This window comes from Phyllobates terribilis, unplaced genomic scaffold, assembly GCF_046119375.1.
Source record: "Phyllobates terribilis strain yellow unplaced genomic scaffold, ASM4611937v1 Scaffold_665__1_contigs__length_859303, whole genome shotgun sequence".
NCBI lineage: Eukaryota > Metazoa > Chordata > Amphibia > Anura > Dendrobatidae > Phyllobates > Phyllobates terribilis.
This window is the reverse complement of record NW_027363425.1, coordinates 315,583-335,297: the sequence shown is the minus strand read 5'-3', so window position 1 is coordinate 335,297 and position 19,715 is coordinate 315,583. Positions and strand designations below refer to the sequence as shown.

General features: G+C 46.5%; 1 protein-coding gene and 1 pseudogene across 1 annotated transcript in view; both read left to right on the top strand.

Annotated features, from left to right (window-relative positions):
• LOC141235436 (uncharacterized) overlaps positions 1–4,914 on the top strand; it is a 36,871-nt gene extending 31,957 nt beyond the window's left edge. The window contains exon 2 of the mRNA XM_073668118.1: positions 3,796–4,914. Within this exon, the coding sequence (XP_073524219.1) occupies positions 3,796–4,421 (626 nt within the window). The 3' untranslated portion in view covers positions 4,422–4,914. The remainder of the gene's footprint in view (positions 1–3,795) is intronic.
• LOC141235434 (uncharacterized) overlaps positions 1–19,715 on the top strand; it is a 193,119-nt pseudogene that overhangs the window by 124,740 nt on the left and 48,664 nt on the right.

The following is a 19,715-nucleotide window of genomic DNA, read 5'->3' as shown; positions in this document are numbered from 1 at the left end:
GGCAGCAGCAGCCTACAGGCCTGTGTCTAGTGTCTCTGAGGGGGCAGCAGCCGCCTACAGGCCTGTGTCTAGTGTCTCTGAGGGGGCAGCAGCCGCCTACAGGCCTGTGTCTAGTGTCTCTGAGGGGGCAGCAGCCGCCTACAGGCCTGTGTCTAGTGTCTCTGAGGGGGCAGCAGCTGCCTACAGGCCTGTGTCTAGTGTCTCTGAGGGGGCAGCAGCCGCCTACAGGCCTGTGTCTAATGTCTCTGAGGGGGCAGCAGCCGCCTACAGGCCTGTGTCTAATGTCTCTGAGGGGGCAGCAGCCGCCTACAGGCCTGTGTCTAATGTCTCTGAGGGGGCAGCAGCCGCCTACAGGCCTGTGTCTAATGTCTCTGAGGGGGCAGCAGCCACCTACAGGCCTGTGTCTAGTGTCTCTGAGGGGGCAGCAGCCGCCTACAGGCCTGTGTCTAGTGTCTCTGAGGGGGCAGCAGCCGCCTACAGGCCTGTGTCTGGAGTCTCTGAGGGGGCAGCAGCCGCCTACAGGCCTGTGTCTAGTGTCTCTGAGGGGGCAGCAGCCACCTACAGGCCTGTGTCTAATGTCTCTGAGGGGGCAGCAGCCGCCTACAGGCCTGTGTCTAGTGTCTCTGAGGGGGCAGCAGCCGCCTACAGGCCTGTGTCTGGAGTCTCTGAGGGGGCAGCAGCCGCCTACAGGCCTGTGTCTAGTGTCTCTGAGGGGGCAGCAGCCACCTACAGGCCTGTGTCTGGTGTCTCTGATGGGGCAGCAGCCGCCTACAGGCCTGTGTCTAGTGTCTCTGAGGGGGCAGCAGCCGCCTACAGGCCTGTGTCTAGTGTCTCTGAGGGGGCAGCAGCCGCCTACAGGCCTGTGTCTAGTGTCTCTGAGGGGGCAGCAGCCGCCTACAGGCCTGTGTCTAGTGTCTCTGAGGGGGCAGCAGCCGCCTACAGGCCTGTGTCTAGTGTCTCTGAGGGGGCAGCAGCCGCCTACAGGCCTGTGTCTAGTGTCTCTGAGGGGGCAGCAGCCGCCTACAGGCCTGTGTCTAGTGTCTCTGAGGGGGCAGCAGCCGCCTACAGGCCTGTGTCTAGTGTCTCTGAGGGGGCAGCAGCCGCCTACAGGCCTGTGTCTAGTGTCTCTGAGGGGGCAGCAGCCGCCTACAGGCCTGTGTCTAGTGTGTCTGAGGGGGCAGCAGCCGCCTACAGGCCTGTGTCTAGTGTCTCTGAGGGGGCAGCAGCTGCCTACAGGCCTGTGTCTAGTGTCTCTGAGGGGGCAGCAGCCGCCTACAGGCCTGTGTCTAGTGTCTCTGAGGGGGCAGCAGCCGCCTACAGGCCTGTGTCTAGTGTCTCTGAGGGGGCTGCAGCCGCCTACAGGCCTGTGTCTAGTGTCTCTGAGGGGGCTGCAGCTGCCTACAGGCCTGTGTCTAGTGTCTCTGAGGGGGCAGCAGCCGCCTACAGGCCTGTGTCTAGTGTCTCTGAGGGGGCAGCAGCCGCCTACAGGCCTGTGTCTAGTGTCTCTGAGGGGGCAGCAGCTGCCTACAGGCCTGTGTCTAGTGTCTCTGAGGGGGCAGCAGCCGCCTACAGGCCTGTGTCTAGTGTCTCTGAGGGGGCAGCAGCCGCCTACAGGCCTGTGTCTAGTGTCTCTGAGGGGGCAGCAGCTGCCTACAGGCCTGTGTCTAGTGTCTCTGAGGGGGCTGCAGCTGCCTACAGGCCTGTGTCTAGTGTCTCTGAGGGGGCAGCAGCCGCCTACAGCCTGTGTCTAGTGTCTCTGAGGGGGCAGCAGCTGCCTACTGGCCTGTGTCTAGTGTCTCTGAGGGGGCAGCAGCTGCCTACAGCCTGTGTCTAGTGTCTCTGAGGGGGCAGCAGCCGCCTACAGCCTGTGTCTAGTGTCTCTGAGGGGGCAGCAGCCGCCTACAGCCTGTGTCTAGTGTCTCTGAGGGGGCAGCAGCCGCCTACAGCCTGTGTCTAGTGTCTCTGAGGGGGCAGCAGCTGCCTGCAGGCCTGTGTCTAGTGTCTCTGAGGGGGCAGCAGCCGCCTACAGGCCTGTGTCTAGTGTCTCTGAGGGGGCAGCAGCTGCCTACAGGCCTGTGTCTAGTGTCTCTGAGGGGTCAGCAGCCGCCTACACGCCTGTGTCTAGTGTCTCTGAGGGGGCAGCAGCCGCCTACAGCCCTGTGTCTAGTGTCTCTGAGGGGGCAGCAGCCGCCTACAGGCCTGTGTCTAGTGTCTCTGAGGGGGCAGCAGCAGCCTACAGGCCTGTGTCTAGTGTCTCTGAGGGGGCAGCAGCCGCCTACAGGCCTGTGTCTGGTGTCTCTGAGGGGGCAGCAGCAGCATTCTGCTACCCCTTTCAGACAGCTCCAACAAGCGCCTGGGGCAAGATGCTCATCTCACCTCATGACAAAAGCAGCCCTGGTTGACATATAGAGAATGAGTAGAAGGAATGATGGTGCAGAGAACCGATACAGTACAGACCAAAGGTTTGGACACACCTTCTCATTTAAAGATTTTTCTGTGTTTTCATGACTATGAAAATTGTACATTCACACTGAAGGCATCAAAACTATGAATTAACACATGTGGAATTATATACTTAACAAAAAAGTGTGAAACATCTGAAAATATGTCTTATATTCTAGGTTCTTCAAAGTAGCCACCTTTTGCTTTGATGACTGCTTTGCACAGTGAATATTCATTTTCTTTACCAGCGGGGACAATGTAGGCTGCTGCGGGCGGCTGCTGCCTCCTGTGCCCCGCTCCTCCGCAGTTACCGCTCCCCCCACACCCCACACAGTGTATATATATACCCCCCCCCAACATTCGGACTCTAAGATGCACCCCCCACTTTCCTCCAAAATTTTGGAGGAAAAAAGTGCGTCTTATAGTCCGAAAAATATGGTAACTGTATGTGGGAGATTTACTGTAATCAGTGTGAAAGAAATAAGGAGTTGATGCTCATGGCAACAAATCGGATTAAATATCTAATTTTTCAATTTTACAGAGAATCATTTGCAAAAAAAGTAATTGATAGCTTTGGCCAACCATGACATATTTCCTTTGCACTTCTTTTAAATAATCTCCCCCTATCTTTCCAGCTGTTTGACATAGTTGAAATAGAGCTTTAATGTAATTGGATGGAGTATTGTTACTATCTTCAGATGTCTCTTCATCTAATTCTGCTGGTTTTGCGGAGCCGATGTCGGTGCATCTTAAATTCCATTGATAATGACAAACCGGTGCTGATGTATCAGACGGTTAGGCGCGTCCACAGACGTCATCACTGAGAAGAAACCCGCATGGATTCCGGAACAGTTTAATTAAAAGCATCTTTTTCCTTGGAGCTGGATACCACATCTTCTGTGACATCATTACTGAGGCCGGAGCTCCACTGCTCCTGGATGTACGGCCGCCTTTGTGATTAGTAAATCTCATTTGTATATGATACTGAAATATTAAAAAGTAATTGTTAATTGCGTGGACACTTTTCAACACTGAGGGCATGATAGGAAGCTTGAGACAGTGAAATGGCACTGGTGGTACATTAAGGGGGTAAATCCTGATGACAGGTTCCCTTTAAGAACCGTCTATTTGCCGTCTAATCTCTGCCACCCCTGACTTGTGCCAATGTCGCCAGATTATAAGTGTCATTCACTTTACCCGTCATTGTGTAAATGTTATGGCATGTAGTTGTCTTCTTTATTACCGGTACTTTCACTGACGAGGGTCTTCATTGTGAGATCCAGAAAATACATTGAGAAATCTCTTTTGTGTTGAAGAAAAAAATCACATCTAATCTATCTTTCCTCCTTATAGGAAATCCTTGTGAGAATAACGGTTTATCACTAAATTGTAAAAAAGAAGCTATCACGAAACACTCTAATGGAAAAAACCTCTTCACCCTTCCTGCACCTCCTGGACTTCACAGCACTTCACCTTCTTATAATCCTCCTGATCATGAGGAATCATCTCCTGAGCAATCTCACATTGTTACCACAATTCCAGGTGACACAGTGGATACAAGATTTCAGTGTGACAAGCAACTTACTAAAAGCTCAGATTCTTTAACACAAAGAAAGCACAAAGGAGAGAATCCATACTCCTGTTCAGAATGTGGGAAATGCTTTACATGTAAATCAAAATATTTTATACATGAGAGAATTCACACAGGAGAGAAGCCGTTTTCATGTTCAGAATGTGATAAATCCTACACAGATAAAGCGGATCTTATTATACATCAGAGAATTCATACAGGTGAGAAGTCGTATTCATGTTCAGAATGTGGGAAAGTATTGGCACCCCTGCAATTCTGTCAGATAATACTCAGTTTCTTCCTGAAAATGATTGCAATCACAAATTCTTTGGTATTATTATCTTCATTTAATTTGTCTTCAATGAAAAAAAACAGAAAAAGAATTGCCCTAAAGCTAAATTGGATATAATTCCACACCAAACCTAAAAATGGGGGTGGACAAAAGTATTGGCACCCTTTGAAAAATCATGTGATGCTTCTCTAATTCGTGTAATTAACTGCACCTGTAACTTACCTGTGGCACCTAACAGGTGTTGGCAATAACTAAATCACACTTGCAGCCAGTTAACATGGATTAAAGTTGACTCAACCTCTGTCCTGTGTCCTTGTGTGTACCACATTGAGCATGGAGAAAAGAAAGAAGACCAAGGAACTGTCTGAGGACTTGAGAAACCAAATTGTGAGGAAGCATGAGCAATCTCAAGGCTACAAGTCCATCTCCAAAGACCTGAATGTTCCTGTGTCTTCTGTGCGTAGTGTCATCAAGAAGTGTAAAGCCCATGGCACTGTGGCTAACCTCCCTAGATGTGGACGGAAAAGAAAAATTGACGAGAGATTTCAACGCAAGATTGTGCGGATGGTGGATAAAGAACCTCGACTAACATCCAAACAAGTTCAAGCTGCCCTGCAGTCCGAGGGTACAACAGTGTCAACCCGTACTGTAAAGGACATATTAATATTCATGCTATCCAAGTGTAAAGGACATATTGATAATCATGCTAGAGCAACTCCATTTTGTCTACTCGCTTTAAAATCATGTTATTATCACTCCTTGCATAACATACATTCTTTCTTTCTCTTCCCATAGAAATTATCGCACACTAACTTGTTCTCAAGAGAACATTTTGTCAGACACTTATCTAACTTGTTTAGGCCAGGTTTGACCTTGTAAAATTTCCATAGTGCTTCTAACTAATGATGATAATATGACCATATATGTGATTCCGTAATAATTGTACTGACATTAGTTAGCCTATAGTTTTGTAGTATGGCTGCAGAGTTGATTGGCTATTAAAATACTCAAAACAATATAAAATGCTAAGCAAAATAAACAGGATCAGAGATTCTTTGAATCCTCCCAATACAGAGCATTGCCTCCGTTTGGTTTTCTGTGGATTGCGCAATCAACATAATAATTTGTCACTCACTTGGTCAACAGTGAAGGGCCATTTGCCCTCCCTTAACAGTTGGTGCCGTGACTCGGATCCCTAACCAGGGACGCCCCTCCACCTCTGGACGTCCACAAAGTGAGACCTGCCTTCAGCCTCCCCCACTGGAATTGGGACTGATCATCCCCCACAAAAAGCCACGGTAAGTGCACAAGTTCTTTACTAGTGACACTGACCTTTTGGCGTGGTTTCCACGTGGTATGTGGTTGTTTGCAGTATCTCCGGATGTCCTGGTTGGATATAGTCAAAGGTGAGACTATAAGGGGTGTAGTCCCATTAGGGGTCTGATATTATTTAACTTCAAAGCAGTATCACCTCGGATTGACAAGTGAATATTGTGTGAATCTTCCCTTCTTTAACTTCCAACAAAGATTCTTAGAAAATACATAGTTAGTTAGTTAGTTAGTTTCAGTCGCGGCAGGTGATCGAAGATTGGGTAGGACACGCAAGTAGATATACATATATCGAGTGTCCGGAGCACTGCGAAGCTGGCCAAGTGCTCCCCCTTTCATCAGCCGTCTGTACGATTCCCCCGACGGATGGGGTGAATTAAAGGTAGAAGGTAGTAGGTAGTAGTGGAACAGCTCGGAGCTCTGGCCAGACTCCACTGTGCACAAGAATTAAGAATCTTTGTTGGTTGTGAAGCGGCAGTAGTGATTAATTAATGTTTCCGTGGAGCTGGAAAAATTGTCTCCCCTGCATGAGGGAATATCATAATCAGTCTCGAGAAGGAAAAAGATCATGCAAGAATGCACCAAAAGTGTTAAATTTTCCTGAGGAGGGGAGGAGACTTCAGCCTGTGTTGTGGGATGAAGGCATCCAGCAGCAAAAGGGTAGATTAGTTGACTGTGGATTGTTGGAAGACGCTGAGAAGTTCAGGAAAGTGGCACATGAGATTTGTGATGAAGGATATGTTGAAATAGAGGAGGAAATGAAGCCTGGTTATTTCAATTACTTTTATGTCAAGAAAGGCAAATTATCTAGCACTGTGACAAAAACTGTTTGTTTTGTGCTACAAAATGAAGCTGATGGGGAAAAAGTACATGAGGAAGTAGATTCCCCTTCCAAATTATGTGTCCACAATCCAAATCTAGAGCTAAATAAGCATCCCCTACCCCCCACAAATGTAGCAGTACCCCAGCCCCTGAATCCGGAAATTGAGCAATTTATACCTTATGAGATTAAAGACCCTGCACTTCCCACTGAGAGCCAGCCACCATCATATAACCCAGATGGCTCTGCAATGTGTGTTGGGTCACTAATTCAGGATGGCGCAAGACGTGCTATAATTGTGGAGCACGTAAACCAGGTGTTGTAGCACCAACCTGCCCATTACTTAATGTAGAGGGGGGGGGGTATTATAAATCACTACCCCCACCTGCCCCTGCCATGGTCCATACTCCATTCAGAGAGACCCAGGGTCCTCTGAACTCTTCCCTATTCACCCTCTCCCAAACTGGGGAAATAGAACATGGACACAAGTATCAGGAGGTGGCGTCTGTTTTACTGAATGGTCCTTCGGATTTCTCCACTATACTGAGAATAGACATGGGGAGTATACCACAACAGCAAGTTGGGATCATTGTAAACGCAGCAAATGCGAAACTGCAGCATTGGTGGGGACTAGCTGCAGAGATATGTCGTATTGGGGGACCTACAATACAAGCTGCATCTAATGATTACATCCATGACCATGGTCCATTAAGAGAAGGAGAGGTGATGGCTACAAGAGCCGGACAGCTATCATGTCAGTTTGTTATACATGCGGTTGGACCAAATTATGATCCCCTGGATTTACCCAGGTCACAACACCTGCTTAAAGAAACAATCCAAAACACCCTGGCATACGCATCACAGCTTCATGCCACCCCTAGCCCTGCTATTCATTTCCACTGGTATCTTTGGATACCCAAAAGAGGTTGCGGCCAAAATAATAGTCGGGGCTATAAAGCAGTGTATTGCCATGCATCCAACTAAATTGAGAGAGATAAGACTCTTGGCCATCGACAGGGATCTTGTTGATTATGCTGCTCAATTAATCAAACCCGATATCTGGTCTCCTCCAGCATTCCCCTACCTCCAAGATCTCCCCACAATCAGTACAATGGTAATTGCTGCACCCACAGTACCGATAGCACAGTATCCCCCCTTGCTCCCCCCTCCTCCTCCCTTACAGCCCCACTATTACCCCATGGTGGTACCTGATCAGCAAGTAATGTATCCCGAGAGAAGACCAGTAGTAAAGTCCTGTCTTCAGTGTTGGAGGTGTCGCCGAGCAGGACACTTCCAAAGGGACTGTCAGTGTACCACACAAGTCCCCGTATTCAGAAATAGGACACCCGGCCCACAGGACTTGTCAGAGTCTGCCATCATGATGCCCGTAATCACCCCCAGGCTTTGTTCATCTGTAGTTCTCCCAGTGGGAGGGAATCCATCCGGTAAAGTTCATGGTAGACACTGGGGCGGCCAACTCCATTTTAAAATCAATCCACTGAACTGACCCAGTCCAATTTTCTAACGACAATCTAATATTGATCGGTGTAGATGGCAGACCTAACAAGCACACTTTCACCAAACCTATTCCAATTGGCCTATTTCCATAAGTAATGGCATATTCCCGATCTGCCCGGTAAATCTTTTAGGAGCAGACCTCTTGTCTAAATTCCGATCCCGAATCCAATTCCATGACAATGGTCAGATGATCCTTACTTTAAAAGATCCAAACTCTGATGCACACATAGAGGTGGTCTGCATCTTACGGACACTACCCACGGTTATGATTAACATATCAGATACAAAGATGAAATGTTGAAAAGTGGTGAATACATGTAAGGAAAGGTTGCGCTGAGTTTGTATGTAAATATGTGGAGGAACTTAAATAGTTAACTGAAATATGCGCGCTGCCAGATAAGCGCCCAAGTACAGCTGCTAGGCTATAATAGCAAACGGCCTTGGCTTAATACGAAACAACAGAGAATACAGGAAAAAAAGAGGAATAAAGAAAGGGGGTGAATGGAGGAAGAAAATACAGACAATAAGGGAAAGACATTATGTTATGTGTATTACAAAGATACTGCTCTCCGATAATGGCGGAGTAATGAATTGTTGGAAATGTTCTAATTGTGGCCAGCAGAATCCATTGTCAGCAGATTATTAGATTATTGTGTTGCATGTCACGTGCCCCGTCCAGGAGACACACCCCTTGCCACTACCCAAGCCACTCCTAGTGCCCCATCCTCATCTGTTATACCTATGTCCGCCCAAAGTTCCAACCCTTCCTGCAGCGGCCATGTTGCTACACCCATTGCATCACCTCCAGCCTCTGACCACATGTCCCTTTGGTGGTGGCCATCTTGGTGCACCCTTCCTGTAGTATGCTTCCTTCTGGTGGGAGCCATCTTAGCACACCCGGAATACAGGCAGCAATACACACTACACCCAGAATGTGTATGAGGAAGATCACCATAATGCTCTGTCACACACTGATCATATTTATGTCCACTTTGACATTAGAGCATTATATGTGTTTATGTAAATTAATTTTCTAGATGGTCATATATCCTTAAGCTTCTAATAGATGCACATACACGTCTGGTTTACAGTAACTGATTTAGCAAACGTTTTTGTTTTTTTGGTTTTTTTTTATTAGCATTCCACTACACAAAGACTGTCAGTTTCTGTTTGCATTTACATATTACATTACATATTACATTTACACGGAGCAAATGTCCATCAGGGCCAGTGTTATCCTCCTCAAGCATCTAGCAAAACTGAATTGTCGAGTCTCAGCCTCGAAGCTTCAGTTTTGCCTTGGTCAAGTGGTCTTCTTAGGCCATTGCCTTACTCAGGGTGCCAGACATCTCACAAAAGAAAGGAAGACGGCCATCTACCTGCTACCATTCCCAAAAGATCCCATAGAGCTGCAACGGTTCCTCGGACTATGTACACATTGCAGACAATGGATCCCAGACGCCTCACGTCTGATGCAGCCCTTATATAACGCATTAAAAGAAGACACTCTGGCTAATGTAAACAACAAGGACCACCAAGAACAGCAAGAACTTTGAGCAACTAAAATCAAGGATAATGACAGCCCCTGCCCTTGGAAATCCGGACTATGTTCAACCTTTCCATTTGTATGTCTGTGAGACAGGAGGGCATGCAGCCGGGATACTCACACAGAGACACTGTACAAAGCAGCGCCCGCTAGGTTATTACTCAGGACATCTGGACCCGGTAGCCGCCAGGGCCTCCCCCAGCTGTCTACGAGCGGTTCACGCCACACAGCAGTTACTTGAGAAGACGGCGGACATCATCCTTGGACATGAGACTCACATTTATGTCACACACGATATTGCGGCTGTTCTGGCTTTACAGCAACCTAAACATCTGTCTGCGGCTGCAGTGTTCGTTGATTTTGCCAGAAAATGTGAAGTTACGCTGGTGCACCACCATCAACCCAGCCACCCTGCTACCAGCACCTGAAGGAGAGGGGAAAGAGGCTCCACTGCATGACTGTCTGGAACAAATTACTGCGGAGTCAACTCCACTTGTTCTAGTGGGGGAAGTATCGTTGGATGACCCAGAACTTATGTTATATACGGATGGATCCTGATATGTTGACACCTCTGGCAGGTTTCATACTGGATATGCTGTCACAACTGAAGATACATTGGTAGAGGCTGCAGCCTTACCTCCCAGTATGTCAGCACAGGAAGCAGAGCTCAAAGCTCTGACTGCAGGTTCTCCTGTGAAAAATGCTGAAAGCGTCAGACAATTGATGGAAGCGGTGCAACTTCCAAGACAGTTGGCTGTCGTAAAGGTAAAAGCTCATACCCGACCAGCCAGATGCCTCTGAAGCAAGAGGTAATACACTTGCTGATCTCCATGCTAAGCGAACAGCTCTTCTTCTGACATCCATGTCCATGGCTCTTACGCGGCAACAGGCCAAACAGCTAAATTCCGTGCCAACCCAGGATCAACCTGCAGAAGAGCATAAACCGGTCCCTCCAATCACAAAGCTACGCTCCACACGCTCTACGCTCTAAAGAAGAACGCCAGTCGTGGAAGGAGGCGGGTGCTAAGTTGATAGATGGGCTATGGAAGAAGAAACAACTGTACTGTTTGCCTCGACTCCTGTATCCAGCCGTTGCGACCTGGGCCCATGGACTGCTTAGTGGTAGTAAATATGTTTTCCAATTGGCTAGAAGCATTCGCCGTTCCAAACATGACTGCCAAGACTACCGCTAAGAAGCTGGTCTCTGAAGTTGTTCGCCGGTATGAAGTCCCAGAAGTCATCGAAAGTGATCAAGGACCAGCCTTTTCCTCATGCGTATATCAAGAAATACTTACCATGATCGGATCAACAGTGACGTTACATATTCCTTACCATCCACAGTCAAGTGGCAAGGTGGAGAGATTAAATGGCACACTGAAAGGCACTATATCACATACACACCACTCCCATAGGGAAACACAAACTGTCACCCTATGAGATATTATTTGGGTCACAACCAACCATAGCTTGATTTACCCCACAACAGTTGTCAGAAGAAACAGATCATGTTGTGCAATATGTGATTCAATTTGCCAAAGCCCTAACTAACACCCATGCATTAGTACCATCTTCTATTCCAGATCCAGCTGATGCAGAGGGTTGTCATACCCACAGGCCCGGAGATTATGTGTATGTGAAGAGGCATGTTCGGAAACACAGACTAAAATCATTGTATGACGGACCATACCAAGTGCTCCTGACAATCCCAACAGCTGAGATGTTTTATGATAATATGTATGGTTAAACTAGTCAATACCTGGAATAGCCTACAACAGAGTACTGACCCCTTTAATAATAAGTTCATTACTCACCACCAGATTTGGTACATAAATTAGTATTACAGCACTCTGCTTTATGGGATCTACCGTCAGCCACATATTGGGTCTGTGGGAATAATGCGTATAAATGGCTCCCAGTCGAGTAGTGGGGACTTGTACGTTGGCCCGGCTAACTCCAGCCACTTATCTTATTCCCCATAGTAAAGTAGATATGAGAGCCATCCCTCTTCATACCATCTATAAACGTGCCAAGGACAACACTCCACTCCAATCAGGAAGACCTCATTTAGTACAAATGAGTATACCCAATAAGATAGCCAGTACTGTCTTCCTCTACCCTATGGTTACACAAATGTGGGACAAGTTAGTGGAAGTCACTGACTACTTAGATGACCAGATTTGGAATATTTTGGAAGTTATTAATACTACTGTTGCAGTGCAGAGTCAGCTTATCATAGTGGCCAATCAACATACTTTAGTGCTGGACTATTTGACAGCAGCTCAAGGAGGGATGTGTCAGGTTATAGGCCCAGCCTGTCATCACTATATTGATCCCGACTCTACCATACGGTTAAAAACTAAAATGGAAGACATTAGGAAACTCAGGGAAGAGTATAACAAACATAACGAATTGACCAAAGAGTGTTGCATATTGTTGCTTGCTTGTTAATATATGTTTTACTAAAACTAGTCTTTTATTGTATCCCATTTTGCATGAGGAAAGCCCCTGCCAGTCATCAGAGAGCAAGGAGAACGCTGTTAACCAACATCCAGTGCCACTATACACGGACATGTAACCAGCATTGAGGACCTGGATGACAAGGGAATGAAGGAATGATGACCTTTACCCGCACGCCCCGACCAACCTCAGATCTGAGCTTATGATTATATCAACTAACAAGGGGGGATGGACATGCCGCGACAGCCCCAATTGGTAACAAGGGCACTAATTGGGTGAAGACCAATGTCCCTCAGGCTCAAAACATGACCCTGGGAAAGCACCTCTATTGTTGATAATAACATAATTTTTAGGGGGGAATGTAAAGGACATATTAATATTCATGCTATCCAAGTGTAAAGGACATATTGATACTCATGCTAGAGCAACTCCATTTTGTCTACTCGCTTTAAAATCATGCTATTATCACTCCTTGCATAACATACATTCTTTCTTTCTCTTCCCATAATAATAATAATAATAATTTTTATTTATATAGCACCAACATATTCCGCAGCGCTTTACAATTAAGCGGGGACATGTACAGACAATAAATTCAATACAAGGTAAGACAGTGTAAACAGTTACATTAGGAGCGAGGGTCCGGCCGCTCGCACGCTTACAATCTACATGGAAATGGGGGGACACAATAGGTGAAAAGTGCTTGTTATTTCAGGTCTGGCAATTATAATAAGTCGGGATTATCATATAAAGCTGTATGATCCGGTCATCAGCCTGTATGTTAAAGTGCAATACTCAATTACCGAGTGCAGTTATCGAGTGCATGGAGGGTGTAGAAACAGATGAACTGTAGGGTGCAGATTCTGAATAGTATTTAGGAGGGAACAGGGGAAAGTTAGTTTACTGAGTAGTTGAGGTGGTCGGCTTGTTTAAAGAGATGGGTTTTTAAAGCGCGCTTGAAGACATGGGGGCTAGGCATCAATCGGATCGTCTGGGGTAGAGCATTCCAGAGAACTGGTGCAGCACGAGAGAAGTCTTGGAGACGGAGGTGTGAGGTTCGGATTATGGGGGATGTTAGCCTTAGGTCATTTGTGGAACGGAGGGCACGTGTAGGACGATAGACTGAGATGAGAGAGGAGATATAAGGCGGTGCAGAACTGTAGAGAGCTTTGTGGGTGAGAGCAATGAGTTTATATTGGACCCTGTAATGAATGGGTAACCAGTGTAATGACTGGCACAAGGTGGAGGCATCGGTGAAGCGGCTGGACATAAATACGACCCTGGCTGCCGCATTCAGGACAGATTGGAGAGGGGAAATTTTGGTAAGAGGGAGACCGATCAGAAGAGAGTTGCAGTAGTCCAGACGAGAGTGAATAAGAGCGACAGTAAGAGTTTTAGCAGTTTCCAAAGTGAGAAAAGGTCGGATTCTGGAGATGTTTTTAAGATGCAGGTGACAAGAGCGAGTGAGTGATCGGATATAGGGAGTAAAGGAAAGGTTAGTGTCGAATATGACCCCAAGGCAGCGGGCGTGCTGCTTGGGAGTTATGGTTGACCCCTCCAAGGTAATTTCGATATTAGGTAGAGTTAGGTTACTAGAGGGGGGAAACACAAGAAGTTCAGTTTTGGAGAGATTCAATTTGAGATAGAGGGAGGACATGATGTTAGAGACAGCGGACAGACAATCCTTGGTGTTTTGTATTAGGGTAGGGGTGATGTCAGGGGAAGAAGTGTATAGTTGGGTGTCGTCAGCATAGAGATGATACTGGAACCCAAATCTGCTGATTGTTTGTCCAATAGGGGCAGTGTATAGAGAGAAGAGGAGGGGGCCTAGGACTGAGCCCTGAGGAACCCCGATAGTAAGGGGATGAGGAGGGGAAGAGGAGCCGGCAAAAGATACAGTGAAGGAGCGGTCAGAGAGGTAGGAGGAGAACCAGGAGAGAACGGTTTCCTTGAGGCCTATAGAGCGGAGCATAGTGAGGAGGAGCTGGTGATCCACAGTGTCAAATGCTTCAGAGAGATCCAGGAGAATCAGCAGGGAGCAGTGACCTTTGGATTTGGCTGTTAGTAGATCATTAGAGACTTTAGTGAGGGCAGTTTCAGTGGAGTGTAAGGAGCGGAAACCAGATTGTAGAGGGTCGAGGAGAGAGTTATCTGAGAGATAGCGGATTAGACGGGAGTGGACCAAGCGTTCCAGGAGTTTAGAGATGAAGGGAAGATTAGAGACAGGTCTATAGTTAGCAGTGCAGTTCTGGTCCAGGGATGGCTTTTTAAGTAAAGGGGTTATGATGGCATGTTTAAATGAGGAGGGAAAGATACCTGACGAAAGGCAGAGGTTAAATATTTTAGTCAGGTGAGTGGTGACCACCGGTGAGAGGGACTGCAGGAGATGTGAAGGAATGGGGTCACTGTTGCAGGTTGTAGGCCGAGAAGAAGCAAGGAGCTGGGTAACCTCTTCTTCTGTGACAGGCTCAAAGATGGCTAGTGAGCTTGAAGTGCAGTAGGGAAGGGGATCCAGGCACTGAGGAGATTGGGCTGAGATGTCCTGATGGATGTGGTTGATTTTTTCCAAGAAATAAGTGGCCAGATCCTCACTGCTGAGGTTGGTGGTGGGGGCCTGTGCTTTAGGTTTCAGGAGGGAGTTTAAGGTTTCGAAAAGTCGTTTTGGGTTGTTGGACATTGAAGTGATGAGGGTGGTGAAGTAGGATTGTTTGGCCAGATGAAGGGCAGAGTTATAGGTTTTGAGCATGAATTTATAGTGGATGAAGTCCTCTGCTAAAAGAGATTTTCTCCACTGACGCTCAGCACACCTCGAGCAACGTTGAAATTATCTCACACTAACTGGTTCTCAAGAGAACATTTTGTCAGACACTTATCTAACTTGTTTAGGCCAGGTTTGACCTTGTAAAATTTCCATAGTGCTTCGAACTAATGATGATAATATGACCATATATGTGATTCCGTAATAATTGTACTGACATTAGTTAGCCTATAGTAGTGTAGTATGGCTGCAGAGTTGATTGGCTATTAAAATACTCAAAACAATATAAAATGCTAAGCAAAATAAACGGGATCAGAGATTCTTTGAATCCTCCCAATACAGAGCATTGCCTCCGTTTGGTTTTCTGTGGATTGCGCAATCAACATAATAATTTGTCACTCACTTGGTCAACCGTGAAGGGCCATTTGCCCTCCCTAACAGTACTATCCGTCGGCGTCTGAATGAAAAGGAACTGTATGGTAGGATACCCAGGAAGACCCCACTTCTTACCCCGAGACATAAAAAAGCCAGGCTGGAGTTTGCCAAAACTTACCTGAGAAAGCCTAAAACGTTTTGGAAGAATGTTCTCTGGTCAGATGAGACAAAAGTATAGCTTTTTGGGAAAAAGCATCAACATAGAGTGTACAGGAAAAAAAAGAGGCATTCAAAGAAAAGAACACGGTCCCTACAGTCAAACATGGCGGAGGTTCCCTGATGTTTTGGGGTTGCTTTGCTGCCTCTGGCACTGGACTGCTTGACCGTGTGCATGGCATTATGAAGTGTGAAGACTACCAACAAATTTTGCAGCATAATGTAGGGCCCAGTGTGAGAAAGCTGGGTCTCCCTCAGAGGTCATGGGTCTTCCAGCAGGACAATGACCCAAAACACACTTCCAAAAGCACTATAAAATGGTTTTAGAGAAAGCACTGGAGACTTCTAAGGTGACCAGCAATGAGTCCAGATCTGATTCCCATAGAACACCTGTGGAGAGATCTCAAAATGGCAGTTTGGAGAAGGCACCCTTCAAATATCAGGGACCTGGAGCAGTTTGCCAAAGAAGAATGGTCTACAATTCCAGCAGAGCATTGTAAGAAACTCATTGATGGTTACCGGAAGCGGTTGTTACCAGTTATTTTGGCTAAAGGTTGTGCAACCAAGTATTAGGCTGAGGGTGCCAATACTTTTGTCCGGCCCATTTTTGGAGTTTTGTGTGAAATGATCTAGGATTTGATTTTTGCTTCATTCTCTTTTGTGTTTTTTCCTTGCAAGCAAATAAATGAAGATAATAAGACCAAAGAATTTGTGATTGCAATCATTTTCAGGAAGAAACTGAGTATTATCTGACAGAATTGCAGGGGTGCCAATACTTTTGGCCAGCACTGTAAATCACACCTTGTTGCACATGAGAAAATTCATACAGGAGAAAAATCATTTTCCTGTTCAGAATGTGGGAAATGTTTTATATATAAATCAAATCTTGCAACACATCAGAGAATTCATACAGGAGAGAAGCCGTATTCATGTTCAGAATGTGGGAAATGTTTTATAAAAAAATCAAATCTCGTTGAACATCAAAGAATTCACACCGGGGAGAAACCGTTTTCTTGTTTGCAATGTGGAAAAGCTTTAGAAATAAATGAAAACTTCTTATACATCAGAGACTTCACACAGGAGAGAAGCCGTATTCATGTTCCCAATGTGGGAAATCTTTTATACATAAATCATATCTTTTAAAACATGAGAGAAGTCATACAGAAAAAAAACTGTAATTATGTTCACTGTGTTTCATAAATGTAATAAATACTGCTCACCATAAATGAGTACACCCCCTTTGATAAGTAAGATTTTATTTACTATCTCACTGAATAAATTTCTAAAATTTTGCCAACACTGAATTTCATTGAACATTTTTGTTGTAATCAAAACATGAAAGTAATAATATAACTCTCATTACAAAACCTTCAGTTTTACTCAAATTAGTTGGTGCAAAAATGAGTACACCCCACATCAAAAGCTACTACATCTATTATTTTGTATGGCCTCCATAATTTTAAAGGACGGCACCAAGTTTTCTAGGCCTGGAATGAACAAGTTAGTGACAATACTATATCTATCTTTGTCCTCTCTTTCGATAACGAGCTCTTAGAGCCTGGATGCCGGATGGAGCGATGACAACTTGTCTCTTCAGAATTCCCCATAGGTGTTTGGTTGGGTTCAGATCAGGAGACACTTGGCCACTGAATCACTGTCACCCTGTTCTTCAGAAATGTAACAGTGGCCTTAGATGTGTGTTTTGGATCATTGTCATGTTGGGGAAGTGCAGGTCTACCAATGGCATGGAGTGATGGCAGCATCTTTTCTTCCACTATAGAGTAACGCTGTTGCCGGCGCCCTCGCATGGTGTCCCCTTCTCCCTCCATGCAAAGACGCTTTCTCACCGCTCCAGCCGTGGGCGTGGTTTCTGGTGCTCTTCTTGTCCTCTGTTCCTGTGAATGCGTTGCAACTCCTGGTGCTGTCTAGTATGCGCTTGTTTCCTTGTTCTTAAGGGGCAGTGCGCGCCTTATGCTAAATGCATTTAGCATAAGTAGTACACCTACAAGATGGCTCCCAACCAATAGCTGGGAGGCATCTTGTATAAAAGACTCTCTCTCCCCTTACTAAGGTGTACTGCTAGTGACTTGTGAGGTCCCCTAGTCTTGGTGTGGCCAGGGTCCTGAGTCCGTAAACCACTGGTCCCGCTGTGGCCAGAGTCCTGTACCCTCATCACTGGTCCTAGAGTGACCCGGGCCTAAAACCTCGTCCCCTGGTCCTGGAGCAGCCAGTGCCTGAACCCTCATCCCCTGGTTCTGGAGTGGCCGGCGCTTGTACCATCGTTCCTTGGTCCTGGAGAGATCAATGCCTGTACCCTCGTCCCCTGATCCTGGAGTGTCCAGTGCCTGAACCCTCATCCCCTGGTTCTGGAGTGGCCAGTGCCTGTACCATTGTCCTCTGGTTCTGGAGAGGCCAGTTCCGGTACCATCATCCCCTGGTCCTGGAGAGGCCAGTGTCTGTACCCTTGTCCCCTGGTCCTGTAGCGGCCAGTGCCTGAACCCTTATCGCCTGGTTCCAGAGCGGCCAGTGGCTGTACTCTCGTCCCTTGGTCCTGGAGCAGCCAGTGCCTGAACCCTTGTCAAATGGTCCTGGCTCTGCCAGAGCCCTGAACATTGTCCCCTGGTCCTAGTGTGGCCATTCCTGTTCCTGAAGTCTCCTGGTCACAGTGCATCGAGTGTCTGAACATTCCCCTAAGTCTCCGTGTCAGTGATCCTGGACTGTATCTACTAAGTCTGAATGGAGCCGTAATCAGTGTCAGCTAAGCTGACCCCTGGGGTCAGCAGCTACTGCCGGACACCACCCTGGAGTTGTACTTTACAGCTACCTGCCGCACAAGCCTGACCTCACCACTAGAGGCTCCAGTGAACACCAAAGTAGCTGCTTAGTTACGCCCCTCCAGGGTTGGCCCGGTGGGTCCAGAAATCCACTTGCGCCACAAATGGGCGTAACAAAGCAGAACATCTGTGAATAAATGATGTCATCAATGACCTGTAGCTCCCCGACACCAGCAGCGCTCATGCAGCCCCACATGAGGACACGGCCACCACCAGGTCTCTCTGTAGACACCATGCATTCTCATTGTATTCCTCACCTCTGAGACAGTTTTGAAGCCATCAGTTCCAAACACATTTATCTTGGTCTGATCACTCCAGAGTATAAAGTCCCAGGAGTCTTCATATGTTTCCGCATGTGTCCTGGCAGATTGTAGGGCGGCTTTTTTGTGCATGGGATTTAGGAGAGGCTTTCTATGTGGACAACACCCATGTCTGCCATTCCTCTATAGAAAACATTGTCTGCTTTCAGCTCATCTCTCAATGCTTGGTGAGATCCATGGGAAGAGCTCGGATGGAAAATCACAGTTGGGAAGGAATGGACGGGATTTATTAAGTTACTGATAATCCCGCACCTGTTTTCCAGTGTGAATAAAAACAAAAACTTATATGAAAAAATACAAATTAAAATCGTAGAAACATTAAAAAGCAATGTGCACACTGTGCGTTTTTGATGTGTTTTCGCTGCGTTTTTTTCCACTCGGAAATGCACCAAAAACGCTAGGTAATCCGTGTGCCAGCTAATGCAATGACAATCCTGAAGTGCTGTGCACATGAGCAGGAATTATCTTGACCGGATTGTCATTGCGTTTAAATCTGCAGCATGTCAATTCTTTGTGCGTTTCTGCAGCGTTTTTCACCCATAGACTTGAATTGAGTCAGTCAAATCCGCAGCAAAAATTCAGGTATAAATATATTTGCGGATTTGCTGCATATTTGACTGACTCAATTCAAGTCAATGAGTCAAAAACGCTGCAAAACCGCACCAAGAATGGACCACGTAAGACCACTCCTCCCATCATCCGATGGTCGATCCCGCTGATAACAGTGGGAGCAGGCGCAGCTGAGGGGAGACCGGGACTGTGCGTGGGGAGCAGTAACCATTCACTCTCCTTAATAGCGCACACACTGTACCCGCAGCACAGCTCCTGCTGCCGCTTTGTGGTCTGTGTGCCGCTATTAAAGAACATGAATATTCACTACAACCCATGGGAATATTTTTTTACTGTGCATACAGCTGAATTTCACCCACCAAAAAAATGACAAAGTGGGCTACTATAGCTTGCACTGCCACATTAGCAAATGAAAAAAAAAGTTTTCTTGTGCTCTGCTGAGTCTGCATATAGCTGAATTTCAACCCCACAAAATCAAAAGGTGGCTCCAAGGGCTTGCTAGCTTTATCACATTAGCAAGTGAAAAAATAGATTGAAGGGATACTGGTGCATACAGCACAATACAAGCCGTGCACAACGCTGTTCTGTGGCACGGGCCCTGCTGTTTCTGTCTGAATCTCAGTAATTGCACAATAAAAATAAAAATGTGCTGCAAGGTCGATTTCACA